This window comes from Suncus etruscus, chromosome 1 (assembly GCF_024139225.1).
Source record: "Suncus etruscus isolate mSunEtr1 chromosome 1, mSunEtr1.pri.cur, whole genome shotgun sequence".
In the NCBI taxonomy this organism is placed as follows: domain Eukaryota; kingdom Metazoa; phylum Chordata; class Mammalia; order Eulipotyphla; family Soricidae; genus Suncus; species Suncus etruscus.
In genome coordinates this window covers 81,790,737-81,808,257 of record NC_064848.1, presented here as the reverse complement: position 1 = coordinate 81,808,257, position 17,521 = coordinate 81,790,737, and the positions used below count along the sequence as shown (strand labels likewise).

Genomic DNA, 17,521 nt, shown 5'->3' with positions numbered 1-17,521 from the left:
TTTGTTCTTAGAGCACACTATATTAAGTACATATTCCATAGCAGGAACTTAGTAGGTACAGGATATGCACAGTTAAAAGACCTATAACCAGATGGAAGGCTCAGCAAATTTCTACTTTGCACATAGTTTGCTTTGTGTTTCCAACTTAGTACATTAGCACAGAACTTATATAGAGCTACCTGTTCTCTCAGAACTGCAGGACTTCCCATAAGTTCACAACCCTTTGGACCTGGTATTCTCTGAACTGACTGCATAGTAAGGAGTTAGGAGAAACAAGACAGCCAGGTCCGCAGATGTTAGCTGAACTACTTTTTTCCCTTCTGTGCTCCCTGAAGAAACCATATATATAGCAAGGGAATTTTGCCAGAGATTCCTTGAGATGGCCTTATGTCTCCCTATTCCCCTTGCAATAAAGAGCAGAAGTGACAGAGGTGCTGAGCAAGGTGACTCAAGGTGCAGCTTATTCCACCCACCTGCAATGCACTGAGAAGTGGAGGAGAGACATTTATAATACTCCCCACACAAGAGTTTGGGTTAGTCTCCTCAAATAGCCCTTAGCCGCTCCCCTCATGGAAAACTCCACAGTACCACAGGGGCCTAGGTGCCGAAAAGTTCTCTCCCTCCCCCTGGAACAGGTGTGGCCAGGCTGTTCTGCTGAGGTGACAGCATCTCTGCCTTTCAAGGCAAGTCCAGTGTGCAGTTAGAGCTCCAGATTTTAGAGTGTGGGAGCACTAGAAAGAATATAGTAGCAGCGAGAGCCTGCAGGCACCATCTTCTTCTGCCATATCTGCTCTGACCTCCCTCACATAAAGTGCCTTTTTCTGTGATCTCACCTCAGTTTTCCTCCCTGCAATAGGGAGATAATAATGGTAATCATGACAACTTTCAATATATCTACTTTGTGTAAATAATAGTTGTGAAGGGGTTCATCCCCCACTCCCTTTTTATTGTTTGTTTTAGGGCCATGTTCAGTGATGGCTCAAGGCTCACTCCTAGCTCGGCACTTGGGAATTACTCCTGATGGTGCTCAGGATACCAATCATATGGGATGCCAAGAATCAAACCCAGGTTGACATTGTACAAGACAAGCGCCCTACCTGCTGTACTATCTCCAGCCCCTTGGGAAGGTGTTTTTTTTGTTTTGTTTTGTTTTGTTTTTAATCTATAACGAGGATCTGATTGTTGGACCATCGATGTTGAGCCAGTGGGGGTCACCTCAACTTGACTTTGGGTTCTCCTACCTGCCTGCCTTTGAATGTCTCTTGACCTTAGCTTCTCTACCTGTCCAGTAGAGAGAAAGAATGCCTAAATCACAGGATTGTAATAAAGAAGAAATAAGTCCCTGTAAGTGAAGTTCTTAGAATGGTACCTGGCACTATTTTGGCTGTCTATCCTTGACAAAGACTGTGTATATATAGCTTGCTTGGCTTTTCATTCTTTGCCTCTTCAAAATTAAACTCTCTGTGGACTCTACTGCAGCCCATTGTAAGCCTTCATATGTCTGAGCATTTCCAGGGCATTAGGCCTAGAATGAATCTGACCTTGTGCCAGAGAGATAGTACAATGGGTAGGGCTCTTAACTTACATGTGGCTGACCTAGGTTCAATCCCCAGCATCCCATTTGGTCCCTGAGCACTACTAAGAGTGTTTCCTTAGTGCAGAGCCAGGAGTAAGTCCTGAGCATTGCCGGGTGTGGTGACCCCCACCCCCTGCCACCATCCCTCTAACAAATGAGTCTGACCTATTTTAGATCTGAAACAGGTAAAGATGGAAGGGATCCTTCATTACAGAGCAGTCTTCATGTGTGATGACAGTTGAAAGTGAGCAAGACCATGTAGAAATAAGCATCTACAGTATTCCGGAGCTTCAGATGCCCCACCCTGCAAGTGGCTACGATGATGGAAGGACTCATTAGCTCAGTCTCTGGCCTGCTGGAGTCAATGGGGAATGGGCCCTGGGTGTGGGCTCTTATCTAAGACTCAGTTCATAACTGTGATATATCACAGTTATGAACTGAGTCTTAGATATATAAAACAAGAGTGAGGATGGCTCCAGTGAGCAATTAATCCACAAGCCCCATTTTCTTTACTAACAAAATTATTGCAACTTTTTTTTTTAAATGTTAACTGTTGGGGCTTGGAGAGATAGTACAGGAAGTAAAGCACTTGCTCTGCATGCATTCAACCTCTAGTACCCCATACAGTTCCCCGAGCCCTCCTAGGATCGATCTCAAGTCTCCAAGGTCAGAATGAACCTGGTGCACCACTGAGTGTAACCCAAAAGAAAACGAAACAGTTAACTGGTCTTTTCAAAGGTCTTAATGATTTCTCTTGTCCTGCAACTGACTTCAAGTTCAGAAAGCTCCTGAGCTTTGGAATCCTTGAGTATCCTGAGCTTTTGGAATCCCTGAGTATCACTTCAGCACAGGTTTTCAAATCTCAATACTCCTCTATCACCAAGGACGTGGGCTGGGCAAATGCATTGATGATGTTGCCTAAGTAATTCCAGAGTGCAACTCCAGCCAATTTCATTAGGTTAAAGTCAGATGCTGCCTGTGCCATGCCTGGCGTAGAAAACCTAGCATTTCTCATAGCTAGAGTCATACTACAGTGGGTACTGGGCAAAATGAGCCATTCCTTTAAGTCCTGCTGAGTAGATCCCAATGCTGGCAGGCTGCCCTCAGGCATTTTCCTTGCACACAACTGACCCAGATTCAGATCTCAGTGTCCTATATGGTCCCAGACCATCAGTAGGAATGATCCTTGAGTCTAGAACCAGGAAGCCCTGAGCACTGTCAGCTTTGGCCCAAAAACTAAAAAAAAAAGAAAATTAAAAACTAGTATTTCTTGTGGTTGAAGCTCATCTCATCTTGGAAATGAATGCAAATGGCTGAGCTCATCACAGTTTGGTAATGGCATTGACTACCCAGATTTCAATAGTGTCCCACTCCCTTTTCAGGTAGTCTTGGGCAGTATGAGCACACAGCTTGAGCACTTAGCTTGTCCTGGGGTCTCAGATCATAAATGTGGATTCTGGAATTAGTGTCAAGTTCAGGAGGTAGCAGGACTTCTCTGTGCATTTTTATTACCTGTTTTCTTTGTGTCCTGATAGCACTTTGTATGCACAGACCATTGAAGAGACTCTTCCTTCTCCTTCTGTTTCCGTAGCTCATTTGGGGGACTATAATTCTTCCATCCATCTCCCGGGCTATCTTGCTGAGAGTCAATTCATACCAGACCAGAGTGATGACTTTTTAAAGAAGGTGGAATTGCTCCATGAACAGCACAGGTAAGAGGGAGGAAGCTGGAGAGTGGCCTACTTTTGGAAACCCCGGTTCACTGTAAGCAAGTCTCATGTCTTCTGTTGTTTGATGTTCTCGCCTCTTTTGTCCAGGATTCTTCTTTCAGGATGTCAGGGGTTTCTGAATCTTGAAGCTGTTTGGATGGTAGATCAATATCTGGCACAACTAGCATTTGTGTGAAATCTAGTCAGGGTTTAGGGTGATTTGCCAAGTTCTCTGTTGGAATCAGTTCTTTTCTGAACATCATGCTCACTTAAACTCTGACTGGCACGCAGACAGTCCCAGCTAGGTAAACCTCTGGGCAGTTTGCCACACATGGCAAACGAGGCAAAATGGGCCATTCCTTAAGGTCCTGGTGAGTAGGTCTCACTACTGGCAGGCTGCCTGAAAATTCAGAGACTGCCTTGCTTTAAGAAGTGGGGTTCACCACCTTCCTAGCTGCCTAACACCAAGACTCAGCTTGGATCAGCATGTTGACTCTGGCCTTCTCCCCTTACCTTGTGTTACTCCAAACTGCAGTGGCAGCTCTGTTTAGTCCAGTTCAAATAAGGCCCCTCCCCAATCCCCAGACGAGAAAGCCATTTCTCAAGGGACCTCACATTCTTGGGAAGGCCATAAAAACAAAGGCCAAGAGACCAGTGTCCCTTCTTAAAGGGCATTGCCAAACCTCTCTCCCAGATTGGCTGCCCAGGCCAAAGCCAGCATCCTAAAATAGGACAGTGACGTTTAGAAGAACAAGGCTGCTGCTAAAAGGGGTAGATAAAGGCAGAAAGACTAAAGAGCGCCTTCTAATTAAGCAACTCGGAATAAGTAAGGCGGGAATTCTGAAAGGTGACAGTCTCTGATAGATCTGCCAACTATATTTAATAAAGAAATGAGCAGGCTGTTTGCACAGCAATGACAGAATAGAGGGGTAAAATAAGACAAATAAGCAAGGGCAATTATCAACCCTAGAGAACTGTTACTAGATGTTTTCTTAATTAAAAAATTAAGACTGTTATCTTTTGTTGGTGAACTTTGCACCTTTTCCATTCTGCAGCGGGCTGAAGCAATCGGAAGCTGAATCGTGTTATATCAACATAGCTCGGACCCTTGACTTCTACGGTGTGGAACTACATGGCGGGCGGGTATGTATTCTGGCACCGTGTGCTTTTCTAAACTGATTTTGATTTTGCAGTTTGAAAAGGCCTTGGGTAAAACTGTCTCTTTTCCAGCCTGATATATAAGAGCCTTCTTCCCTTTATTTTTTCCCTAAAATCCTTACAAGGCTTTTGTTGAGTTTTGCTGGTTACCCCTGATTGCAACTTACAAACCTGAGTTGGTACTTTCCTAGGTATGGATGGGTAGGGGGCAATCAAAGGCATTAAAATTAAGTTTTACCAAAAAAATTCGGAAAGTGCAATAGTTTTATTGAAGTAGGGATTCTCTTGAGCGGAAGAAAAAAAGATAAAAAATATAGGGAGATTATAATCCCAGAAATGGAATGCATTCAGTTCCAGAATGTAGTGTGTCAAAACCAAAAATTTTGTAAAAATCTTTCTGTAGTGTGACTAAGAAGGCAATATAGGCATTTTTCTAAGTGTTCCTTTAATAAACCAAAGTATCTGCTTCTTAATTTCAGTGCTGCTCAAATTAGAACTAGATGTTTAGTGTGATTAGATAAATATGATGGTATGCTTGTGAAGATCAGGAAAGATTTTCCACAATATCTAAAAGTAGAACACTGTTATAGCCAAAGAGATGGTACAGTGGGTAAGGTGGTGATTGCCTTGCATGAGGATGACCTGATTTTGATCCCTATCATCCCAGATAGTCCCCCTGAGCACCACCAGGGGTGATTCTTGAGTATATAACTTGATTCTTGAGCCAGGAATAACTTCTGAGCATCGCTGGGTGTGGCCTAAACAAACCCTCTTTCCCCAAAGTAGAATGCTGTCACCATGAATTTGTATGGTATAACTAAATTTGAGTGGGGGGGGGGGGCGCACATTTGGAGACCCTTAGGATGTGGGTTTGCCCTTGGTTCTGCTCTCAGGGATCAATCCTGGTGAGTTCTGGATCCTATGGGATGCCAGGAATCAAGCTGGGTCAACTGTGTGTAAGGCAGGTACCCCCCTACCCACTTATCACTCCGGTGTCAGTAATAATTAGAATACTTTGTGTTCCCAACCCCCCTCAAAGGAGCCCACCAAATCATGGTATATATAGGTCCATTATATATTCAAGTAGTGGGAGCAAGCTATAAATATTTTAAATAAGCTGTAACTTTAAAAATAAAGTTGACTGGGGCTGGAGAGATAGCAGGGAGGGAGGGCGTTGCCTTGCATGCAGAAGGTGGTTTGAATCCTGGCATCCCATATGGTCCCCCGAGCCTGCCAGGAGAGATTTCTGAGCAAAGAGCCAGAAGTAACCCCTGAGTACTGCAGGGTGTAACCCAAAAACCAAATAAATAAATAAATAAAATAAAGTTGACTAATATATAACATATACCAAGGAATGTTGTGAGGTTTTGTTATTACCCCATTTTACAGATAGAGAAAGATACCACCCAAAAGTAGGCAAAGGCCACACACTACACAGAAAAATGACTGCAGAGCATGGCCCAGCCTGTGAGACACCTGACCTTGCAGCAGTGACACACGAACATTTCTTTGCCTGCAGCTGGCCCATACGCAACAGGAAGCAAAGATGTGTTGAAAACCAGCTATGCATTCACCGTTGCTCCCAACATTTTTGTAGAAGACCATGAGAACTCATATAAAGATGATGGCAACCTGTATGAACTCAGTTATTCTCCCACTTTACAGATGAGAAAGCTGAGACTAGGGGAGCTGTTATGTAACTACATTTCATGCCCATATATTTTTTGTAATCCAGAGAAACTTTTTTTATTTTGTTTCTTAATTATCTAAAACTGTGAAGTGAGCAAGTTATGACAGGTAGCCAGGAATGGAAAAGATACCAGATCTTATAGCAAATCAGCGTCAGGACCTATTTGCAGCTAGAATTTCGTCTGTTGTGAAAACGGTCATCTTTGGAGAAGGGGACTTGCTTGATAACTGCCCAAGTTGATCTCTGCTTTGTCCGATCCCCGTTGGCCTGGGCAAAAAGATCCTGCTATGCTCTGGGGATCATGAGGCAAGATAATGAGCTGCCTGCCTGACACCCTCAAGATCTTGGAGGGAGTCACATTACTGCTGGCCATGGTACATCAATCCATATTTGCCAGCTCTCAATACCATGCTATCACATAGCTCTGTACCTCCTGCTTAATACTTCTTCCATGATCATAGGGGTCATGTTTAAATATCACCATGGTTCTCACCATGCAGATCTGGGTTTGCATCAAAGCATGTGACTATAGCCTTTTATTCTCTCATCAGCACTATCCTGTTTGGCCAGTTCCCTTATTAACCCAGGTTCTAATCTCTGTTTGTATGTGATTTGACCCATTGTCATTTGAGAGGCAATAGAGAATGGATTTTAACCTAGCCTGGTTTCCCATTCTTTTTATTGTAACATGATAAAAATTCATTGAGGGTAACTTCTAGAGACCTTATCACCTGAAAAGAAAAGTTCAGTAGCCTCAAAATAACACAGTTAATTAAGCGGCAATCTTAGGTTCACTCTCAGGTAACGGAGTCAACCTCTGCCTCATTTTCATAATTAGGAGTATCTAATTGAGTGAATAGGAGTTGAGATGACTCAAGGGAGGGAACTAGATTATTCTTGTTTTGGTTTTTGGTCCATATCTACCTGGCAGTGCTTAGGAATTAATCCTGGCAATGCTTGGTGCAAGGCAAATACCCTTGTCATTGTACTATCTCCAGCCCCAGGGAATTACTTCAAATTTTTTAAAATAAGATTTTTTTTTTTTTTTTTGGTTTTTGGGTCACACCCGGCAGCACTAAGGGGTTCCTCCTGGCTCTATGCTCAGAAATCACTCCTGGCAGGCTCCGGGGACCACATGGGATGCTGGGATTTGAACCACCGACCTTCTGCATGCAAGGCAAACACCTCACCTCCATGCTATCTCTCTGGCCCCAAAATTTGATTTATTTACATTCACCTTGTTCCCAGCTGGATTTATAGCTGCTTGTAACCACTTTGTGGTTGTATCTTTTTAGTTCACAGTAATTCCTACTGCCTGGGCTCTTACCACGTGTTGAATATATTGGATTTTGAGCAGTATTCATTTATTAATTTTATGCTGAGCCAGCAGTTTTGCACTTCATCCTAATAGCCACAGCCTTTCCTGGGATAGAAGTTGGAATATGTTTATTTTGATAAAGCTACATCATAAAAAGCTACATGATAAAAGCTACATCATGATCCATTGTTTGTTTCCCTATTTTAATATGGAATATTATGGAATTATATATATAATTATATATATAGTATAATATAATATAATATGGAATTAATATAATATTAATATGGAATATAATATGGAGTCTAGATTGTTGGAGTGGAAAATGGAGTGTTTATGTTGCTGTTTCTCTGGAAGGAATAGGTTTATGTGGTAATTCCTAATCTGACAGCTGTTAGCTGCCTGCATTCACCTTAGAGGGGTTTGGTGCTGAGCTCTTAGTTCTTTCCTTGCCTATTTTCAGTGACATTTTCCCTTTGAAGCTGATATACATTGCTGGTTATGAAAGTGTGGGCGCTTTATTTACCGAAGGCCATAAACATGCCCATAATATACTGTGAATCTGGACCTTTCCTCTTTTACAGGATCTGCATGGTTTATATCTCATGATTGGAATTGCTTCTGCGGGCATTGCCGTATACCGGAAGCACATTTGCACAAGTTTCTATCCTTGGTAAGTGCAAACTAGTTCTGATTATTTTCTGAATCATGCTTTTTAAAATATGCTGAACAGAAGTAATGGTGCCTCTAATTTTAGACTTTTGTTTCTAAAAAAAGGATAAAAATTTCCCTTGTGTTTTTACTTCTGACCGTCATGTTTTATCCAGATTCATAACTTGGGAAAATTATAGAGTTCAGTTTTCTTTAGCATTTTCCTCTTCCCCACATTCTCGCTTTAACCCCTTTCCCCAGTTACCCTATGGTTTGGGACCCTCTGTCAGCATGGAAACCTAACGGCCCAAGCCAGGGGGCTGGGAGTGGAGGCATCCCTTTGGGGCAGTACATTGGTCAGAGTTCAGAGAATTTTCTCTGAATGCATTTTCTGTGCATTAGTTATTCATTCGAATCTTATCAAATGTCCATCTCTGGTCTAACACCCATGGCATCCCAGGATACATGATTCTTCACAAGCACTTCAAGGCAGTGCTTTCCGTACTGTTCAAAGGATTTTAGTGAGGAGTTTAACAGATTGGTCTCAGGGGCCAAGGCCATAGCTCCCAGACTGGAGTGCCTTGGTTCCATCCCCAGCACTACCTGGTGTTCCAAACACCAAGCCAGAAATGACTCCAAGCACTCAGTTAAGAGTAGCCTGAGTACAGCTGGTTGTGGCCCTTCCCCTCACTTCTGTGCCCTCCATACCCCCTAGAAGACTACAAGTTCAGATCCTGGCTCCAAACATTTCTAGTTGAATAATCTTGGACTCTTGGCTTTGGAGCCAGACTCAGCAGAGCTCAGGACTTACTCCTGGTTCTTTGTGCAGGGTTTACTCCTGGCAGGAATCAGGATTCAACCTGGATCAGCCATGTGCAAGGGAAAAATTTTACTTGCTGTGCTAGCTCTCAGCCTTTGTACTCCTTTTTGTTTGTTTTTGTTTTTGTTTTGTTTTTGGGTCACACCAGCAGTGCTCAGGAGTTACTCCTGACTCTACACTCAGAAATCACTCCTGGCAGGCTCGGGGGACCATACGGAATGCTGGGATTCGAACCCACGTCCTTCTGCATGCAAGGCAAACACCCTACCTCTGTGCTGTCTCTCCGACCCCTTGCCTTTGTACTCTTGAACTCTCAAGTGATGTCTCCAAAAATATATCTGAGCATCTCTATCTCTAAGTGATGTCCAGGGTTGTTACCAAGCCATACTGATTGGATATTTGTCAAGCGGTTAGTGGGAGACCCGACACACCGAAATATGGCTGTGATTCTGTTACTACAAACAGTACAGAAGGCACTTGACGGAGCTGGGGGGAAGAGGGGGACAGATTCTGGTCTGGCTGCTCTCTCTGTCCTGTTCCGCTGCTCCACACTGCCCTCGCCTGCCTTCCCCTGGTACACACCAGCCCATAGAGAGCCGCAGTGTCATAAAAGCAGCTGACAGCAAAGGGAGCATTTTGCCCATAGTTCTTGTCACTTAAAAGCTACATCATAATCCAGTGGCTCTTCTGTGATCCTCTGCTTTAGCCAGCTACTTGGTGTTTGGCTGGGACGATGGAGCTACCATCATTTCTCCAAGGAAGTAAAGTCTTAGAAAGCTAAGAGCCCTGGCCTGGAGGTTCATGGGGTTGAGGACACGTTGTCGAGACCTCACTTACCCCCAAGCCCAGGTTTTCTTGATAATAATTTTTCATTGTTTTCCTTGTTTGCAGGGTGAACATTCTAAAAATTTCTTTTAAAAGGAAAAAGTTCTTCATCCACCAGCGACAAAAGCAGGTGAGTTTTAGCTCCATATGCTTTGCGTGTTCCCTGTGGCCCCTGCAGCTTGAGTTTTTGAGTGGGTGGGTGAAGGTAATAATGTCTGTAGGTTTAAGAGGAGAGTGTGAGCCCTGCAGAGATGGTGAGAAAGAGGCGACTGAGGAGCCAGCTCTTGTTTCTATAGCTCACTCTGCTAGTCATTTTGGAGAAGGAACTCGATTGGGAGAGACAGACAGAGAGAGAGAGTGGGCTTGGATTCTCTCACTTTCCAGCTGAGTAGGTTGCTTGAACATGCTCTGTCCAAGTTACCTTGTTTCCCAAAAAGCAGTAAAGATCCCTTATCAGGGAACCATGAGGCTGAAGTGAAAGCACTGATCAAAGCACCCAGCAGCAGAGCCTGCCACAGGGTAACACATGGTCTGAGTGTGTCTGTCTGTCCATCCACCTGTTCATTTGTTTGTCTGTCTTCAGAGTAGTATCACTACGTGTAAGGATGGAGAGACCACACAGTGGCTTGGCACAAGAGCTGAAATTTGAACCCCAGTTTCTGTGGCACAGATGCCTGCTCCCTTTTCCATAGTCCCTGAGTCAGCAGCACCTCTTCTTCCTCTCTTTCCCCTGTGTCCATTTTTCCCTGATGTTTCAAAGATGATCTATATTTAAGAGGGACCCACAAAGGCTTAGAAATGAGGACTGTGGTACAGTGCAAAGCAGAACCAGAGTTTGCTTCTCCTGAGATCCTCTCCTACTCCTACATGCAGGGTGGCAGAGTAGAGAGATGCAGGAGGTGGTGATCTGACCTACACACAGAAAGCCAAAGGTCAGGTTGGGCAAAGGCAAAGGACATCTTAAATGATGGGTTAATGATGGGGTTAAAAAAAAAAAGAAATGATGGGTAGTGTATATTTTTGACTGAAACCTGAGTACAGAACATTTTTGTAACCATGGTGCTTAAATTAAGAAATTATTTTTAGGGGCCGGAGAGATAGCAAGGAGGTAAGGCGTTTGCCTTTCATGCAGAAGGTCATCAGTTCGAATCCCGGTGTCCCATATGGTTCCCCGTGCCTGCCAGGAGCAATTTCTGAGCATGAAGCCAGGAGTAACCCCTGAGCACTGCCGGGTGTGACCCAAGAAAAACCACAAAAAAAAAAAAAAAGAAAAGGAAATTATTTTTAAAAATGATTGTTGTATATGAGCACTGGGTTTAGCTGTGTTTTGTGGGACACAAGTGGAGAAATCCAAAGGACTGTAGAATTTCTTTTGTTTGATAGGTTGAAAGATAATTTCTTTGGGGAAGAGCTTTTCCTGGGGCTAAAATTTCAAAGGAATGTATCAGACTGCCCTTCTCCAGCTGCTCCAAATATATCTAACCTAGAAATGTAAGCAGATTTGAAGTGAAAGTATTTACAAAGGACCACAGGAGATGACCAAGGGACCAGAACAGTAGTACAGTGGGAAAAGAAAATAGTACAGCAGATAGGGCATTTGTCTTGCATGAAGCTGACCTGGGTTCGATTTCTGGCATCCCATATGCCCCCCTGAACACCACCAGGAGTGATTCCTGGGTGGTGGGTTTGACCCAAAAACAAACAAGTAACACGATCAAGAATAGACTGGTATTTTGTGGGAGGCCACACCTGTCAATGTTCACAGATTACTCCAGACTTGATGCTCAGGGGATCACTCCATCAGGGCTGAGATTGAGAGGTGGGGAGCCAGGAATCATGCAAGATGGGGTTCCACCCAGGTCTCCTTCATAGAGAATGTACTCAGCCTCATGATTTGTTTCTTGTTCCTATGGTCATTAATTAGTAAGCAATTAATTAGATAATTAGATAGTTAGCAAGTCTCACCTGGGGCTAGACGCTGGGTTTTTTTATTTCATTTTGTTTTGTTTTTTTGGCCACACCCGATGACACTTGGGGATTACTTCTGGCTATATGCTCAGAAATCGCTCCTAACTTGGGGGACCATATGGGACACTGGGGATCGAACCAAGGTCTGTCCTGGGTCAGCCACCTGCAAGGCAAATGCCCTACCACTGCACTATCGCTCCGGCTCCTAGATAGCTGTTTTGAGGACTAGAACACAGGCTATCCATGAGTCTCTAACACCCAGTGGTATGTCAGGACTGATCCTGACTACTGAGTCAAGAGTAGCAATACTAGGTATGACCCAGAACGGGGGGGTGGGGAGGGGAGAGAGAGAGAATCCTACCTTAAAATATGACTCTAAGGCTAATTTGTGGTTTTAGGCTTTTTGCTTTTATTTTTGTTTCTGGGTCACATCCAGCAGAGCTCATGGGCCACTCCTGCCTCTGGGCTTACAGGTCACTCAGCAGTGTTCTAAGTTCTTCAGTGACTATATGTGGTTCCACATGCCAGAGTCAGCCACATGCAAGGCAAGCACGTTTATCCCCATCTTATCTTTTCAGCCTCCCCTCATATTGATGCAAGTTTTTGCTTTCTGTCTCATCTTAGCTGGCTCAGCCCCACTGAGTGAACTTAGTATGTTTGTTCAACCATTCTGCATCTGTACATCTTAATTCTCTCTCTGGCTTCCAACAGACTGAATCCAGGGACCATATTGTGGCCTTCAACATGCTAAATTACCGGTCTTGCAAAAACCTGTGGAAATCCTGCGTGGAACACCACACGTTCTTTCAGGCCAAGAAGCTTCTACCTCAGGAAAAGAATGTTTTGTCTCAGTACTGGACTCTGGGCTCTAGGAACTCCAAAAAGTGAGTCTACCTCAACCATGTCTACACTAGACTGGGATATAAACATGTTGGAGGGTTGGTGGACACCCCTCAACCAAGAGGGGAGAGGATTACCACTGCCTAGGGACCTCAGACTTCAGGACCAGAGCACACCCTGGAGAGTCTCTGATTCCTGCTTTTCTTCTCAGTGCCATGAAGTTCTCAGGGCTCTAAGCAACCAGTACTATAGCTACTCCCATGCTGTGTCACAAGAGGGATGACCATGGCAGTGACCCAGGGCCTCCCAAGTGACCTGGTATAAGAACTTCTCAGGCCTATATCTTTAATCCTTAGAACCACCCCCATTTCAAAGTATTACCTATAGGGATGATATTCAAAACATTTGGTGAAGTAGAAGAAATCTACTAGTTACTAACATTTGAAGGGCGAGTTGGACCACACCAGTGGTGATCAGAAGTTATTCCTGAGCTCTGCACTAAGAAATCACTCCTGACAGGCTCAGGGGACCATATGGGATTCTGGGGATTAAACCCAGGCTGCCCATGTGCAAGGCAAATGCCATACCTGCCGGGCTATTTCTTTGGTCCCAAATTACTAACTTTTAATTTAGATAGCAAGTTATCCCTTAACTAAGTCATGTAGCCTATATGTCTGTGTATTTAAGACCATATAAAATTTTAAGTGTAGCTGAAATTATTTTATTTATTTTTATAAATAATTATTTATAAATGTATTTTTATCATTCCCAGATTGCTTATTGCTTTGAAAAATTATTTTGGGTTTGGGGATGTAGCTCAGCAGTAGAAGAGAGTACTTCTCTTGGTCATGTGAGGACCTGGGTTCAATTCCTGACACTAAAAACAAAAAAATAAATTAGTAAACTTCACTGATTTTGTTATTGTCATTGAGATGGCTCCTTTCTGGATCATTATCTGATGATGGAACTGATTATAGATTCCATAAGTAAAAAATTCTCTTAGCATCAGTCATAGTATTTATGACACACTCTACTCTCGGCATACGAGGAACCTTGAGCAAGTGTATTTTCAAGGTTTTTGGTCCATTAGTGCTGTTTATTATTTATATATAATTAATGCTCTAGTCCTAACCAAGCCATGAACATAGCTTATTGGAATGTGGTATTTACTTAATTCTACCAGGACTACTGCCCTGGGCCAGCTGAGAGGTGGCCAAGTAAGCACGTGGCCTGCAGGTGCTGAGATTGTCACAGTGTACAGGTCCTGAGATCTGTCCCAGCACACACACAACAGTTGTCATAGTATATAATACCCTGGGTTCCATCTGCAGCATTCACATGTTCATACTCACATACAAATGAAAATGTAGACTCTGTTGCTGAACACCTGGGTTCCAGTCACAAGTAGGATTCAAATCACCCATGTCCTTGAACTTTTGTTCCAGCTTCTTCACTCATGAAACACAGCCCACTGGCTGCAACCATTTTGTTGCCTATCTCAAGCATTAATGGGTCAGGAATTCGGGATAGGTTTGGCCAAACAACCCTCCTGCCATGAGCAGAAATGGGGTTTTAGCAAGGGACAGCTGCAGGCTGAACTGGACTGAGGGAGGCACCAAGATGACCTCTCTCACACACTGATAATAAGGTCTGTGGAGTGTCACTCACCTGGACCCCTTCCTCTCTGTGTGTGTTTGCTCAGGGCCTACTCAGGTGGACTGTTAGCTAGGGATAGGGGATCTTCCTTAACCAGAGACTTAAAAACAAGCTGGCCCAGTCCCAACATCCATCGACATGCAGCTACCTTTACTACAGCTCTTGAGGTCACTGGGATTTTAGGGGTGCTTGGGGAAGAGATCAGTAGTTCTAAGCTACCAATAACCAGCTTCAGTTAACTTAAAATTTTCAGTCCTCATTATTTCCATTTTATAGATGAGGAAACTGATCCGTGGAATGACTTCATGATTTTCCCAACCCTTGGAACCTCCTTAGATCTACCAAATAATAATTCATCAAAAAGAAACATATCCGGGTATTTTCCAAATTTTTGAGACAGTCGATTTTCTCCTCCCCACTTCCCTCCCATGAGTTCCTATTTATAGCCTATGACACATACTTTGGGGAAATGCTCCATTAAACCTTTGAATCATCCAGCTTGATGTCCTTGTTCTAAGGCTCTGCTCCCAACAGGAATTGGGTGTTTGATATAGATACCAAGTGACACTGCTTTTAGCATTTTTTGATCAGTGATAGCAATATGTCTTACTATAAAATAGTTCACTTCTATATTCTTGGGTTCAGGAATGGGGAGGTTCATAATACTGTTTTTGATCATTGTTTCTTTTTATTTCCCCCTACTTTGCTTTGATGTTGGATTTAGGCTGCAAGAAAATGTATAGACTATTTTAATAAGACATGAAACCATATTTTAACATTTAGAAATGCCAGTATGAAAAATTTGATCCCTGATAGGATATGGCTTCAGACTTCCTGCTTTGGGGGATTTAGACAGGCATTATTTAAGTTCTCTAGTTATAATAAACAGAATTCAAGAATAACCTTCAACTGAATAGTCTCAGTGTTCTGATTTTGTAATAATTAGGGCAGGCTAAATATTCACTATAAGAAGACCATGCTGTGTCCCAGACGTGTATAGTTCTTGTACCTACCTAGGTCTGGTATTAGAAAAACAGGTATAAATTGGAGGGGAGGCGGAAAATAATTTTTCAACATGGAGACACATTAGAAGAACAAGACCCCATATACATGTCTGTTCTTTATGAAACGTTGTATATTCTCGGGTATTCTCTGAGTGTTTTACAGTGGCAGTTACTGTCAGTGTGAGGGTGTAGCACGCCTGAAAGGGTGGTGCAGATTTGTACTTAGACCAGTGAGACTAAGGCAAAAATTCTTTGAATTTGGTTGGGCTCTCTCTTATCCTGAAATGCCTTTATATCTGGTAAGGTTTGGTTATATCCAGGAAACAACTTTATTACCTGTTGTAGCAAGAACAGGAAAATATTTTCACCAGAAGAAATCACCTACAAAATAAGCCAAGCCCATGAGATATCATCACTTGTGACCAAGTCTCCCTCTCCTCCTTGTTAACTCTAACTGGTGGCCACTGAAACATCAAGGAAGGGTCCTCTTTGGGGAGAGAACAAGCGGGACCATTCATTTCTTTCCCCAGTATGTTGGTACAGAAACTGAACCTGCATCTGGTTTTTCAGGTCTGTAAATAACCAGTATTGCAAAAAAGTGATTGGCGGGATGGTGTGGAACCCAACCATGCAGAGATCTTTATCTGTGGAGCATTTAGAAACCAAGAGTCTGCCTTCTCGATCTCCTCCTATTACTCCCAACTGGTATGTCATGCCTTTTTTTTTTTTTTTTTTGCCTTACTTAGCAGTAAACATTATATCTCATTTGAAAATTTAATAAAAACAATAACTTTCTAAATATAGATGGCCTACCACCAGCGTTGACATTTGCATATAAAACCTTGCATTTAGCTTTGCCATAGTAACCTGTTTTCGTGAAATGCACAAGTCAAGGTAGCTTTTTTCCACAGGGTATCGTGAGCTAATTTTTAAAGAATGTATTTGCTCTATATAAAATTGGGAACTACATTTTGCTGTAAGAACCTACTTGGAATTAGGGTACCCAATAAGATACTAACGCTCCAGAAAAACCCTTGCATGAAGAAGCATGTTTAGTGAGTCTCAGATAGTGTATAGGGAAGCTAGGGCACTTGCTTTGCATGCAGCCAACCTGGATTCAGTCCTCAGCACCCCAGGTCACTAGCAGGAGTGAATGCTGAGCACAGAGCCAGGAGTAAGCCCTAGGGACTAGTGAATTTGGATCCCTGCTCCCCAAAATAAAAGAGAAACTCTATTTTCATGTTTCTTATTAACATCAGGCAAAATAAGCTTGGGGAAACCCTAAAACAGGTTAGTGATATGACCCATGTAAGGAAGTGTGACTCTCAATAATTGTGGCCAATGCACACAGGGAAGTAGTCTTAGTCTGCCAGCTTTTAAGATGACAGATAAACTCTTCTTAAAAGGAAGGAGGTGGCTCTTTGGCATAGTGACAAGGGCACTGAGTTCATAGCTGAAACACTGGACTCACAGCTTGACCCTTCTGTTCATTAACAATTTATTTCCATTAAAGGGATATAAAAGTCATTGCAAAGGTAATAAACTGCAAGTGCTTTGCAAATGATAAAAAAGAGATGGAGGGCCGGGCGGTGGCGCTGGAGGTAAGGTGCCTGCCTTGCCTGCGCTAGCCTAGGACGGACCGCGGTTCGATCCCCCGGCGTCCCATATGGTCCCCCAAGAAGCCAGGAGCAACTTCTGAGCGCATAGCCAGGAGTAACCCCTGAGCCTCACAGGGTGTAGCCCAAAAACCAAAAAAAAAAAAAAAAAAAAGAGATGGAATTACTATTTTTACAGTGTTTCCCCCCAAAATATGGGCTTATTCTTGTAAATGCAAAGCAGCCACTGTCCATCAGCTGGAGGAAGGGAAAAACAAACAGAAAACCCTGTCCTCAGGCCCCTGCTAGAAATACAGTTGACTTTTTGTGCCTCACTTAGGAGTTGATAGACCTATAAGCTCTCCCAGAGAGATTGACCAGACAAAGCATACTGTAAAATAGAGATAGAGTAAGCTCTGAACACCACTGGATGTGATACAAACATGAGAGAGAGAGGGAAGAGAAAGAAGAGGAAGGGGGGGCCCGGCATGGTGGCGCTAGAGGTAAGGTGTCTGCCTTGCCAGCGCTAGCCTAGGACGGACCACGGTTCGATCCCCCAGCGTCCCATCTGGTCCCCCAAGCCAGGAGCGACTTCTAAGTGCATAGCCAGGAGTAACCCCTGAGCATTACCGGGTGTGGCCCAAAATCCAAAAAAGAAAAAAAAAAAAAAAAAGAAAGAAAGAAGAGGAAGGGAAGGGAGGGGAGGAGAGG

At 43.3% G+C, this 17,521-nt stretch overlaps 1 protein-coding gene and 1 non-coding gene across 2 annotated transcripts in view; both read left to right on the top strand.

Annotated features, from left to right (window-relative positions):
• Nucleotides 1–17,521, top strand: part of PTPN3 (protein tyrosine phosphatase non-receptor type 3) — a 78,133-nt gene that overhangs the window by 17,816 nt on the left and 42,796 nt on the right. The window contains exons 7-12 of the mRNA XM_049784499.1: nucleotides 3,168–3,288; nucleotides 4,341–4,428; nucleotides 8,036–8,124; nucleotides 9,814–9,877; nucleotides 12,427–12,599; nucleotides 15,786–15,920. Coding sequence (XP_049640456.1) covers nucleotides 3,168–3,288; nucleotides 4,341–4,428; nucleotides 8,036–8,124; nucleotides 9,814–9,877; nucleotides 12,427–12,599; nucleotides 15,786–15,920 — 670 coding nt within the window. The remainder of the gene's footprint in view (nucleotides 1–3,167; nucleotides 3,289–4,340; nucleotides 4,429–8,035; nucleotides 8,125–9,813; nucleotides 9,878–12,426; nucleotides 12,600–15,785; nucleotides 15,921–17,521) is intronic.
• On the top strand, nucleotides 15,119–15,256 carry LOC126030318 (small nucleolar RNA SNORA72). Its single transcript, XR_007503103.1, has one exon. It is a non-coding gene; the product is annotated as a small nucleolar RNA SNORA72 (small nucleolar RNA).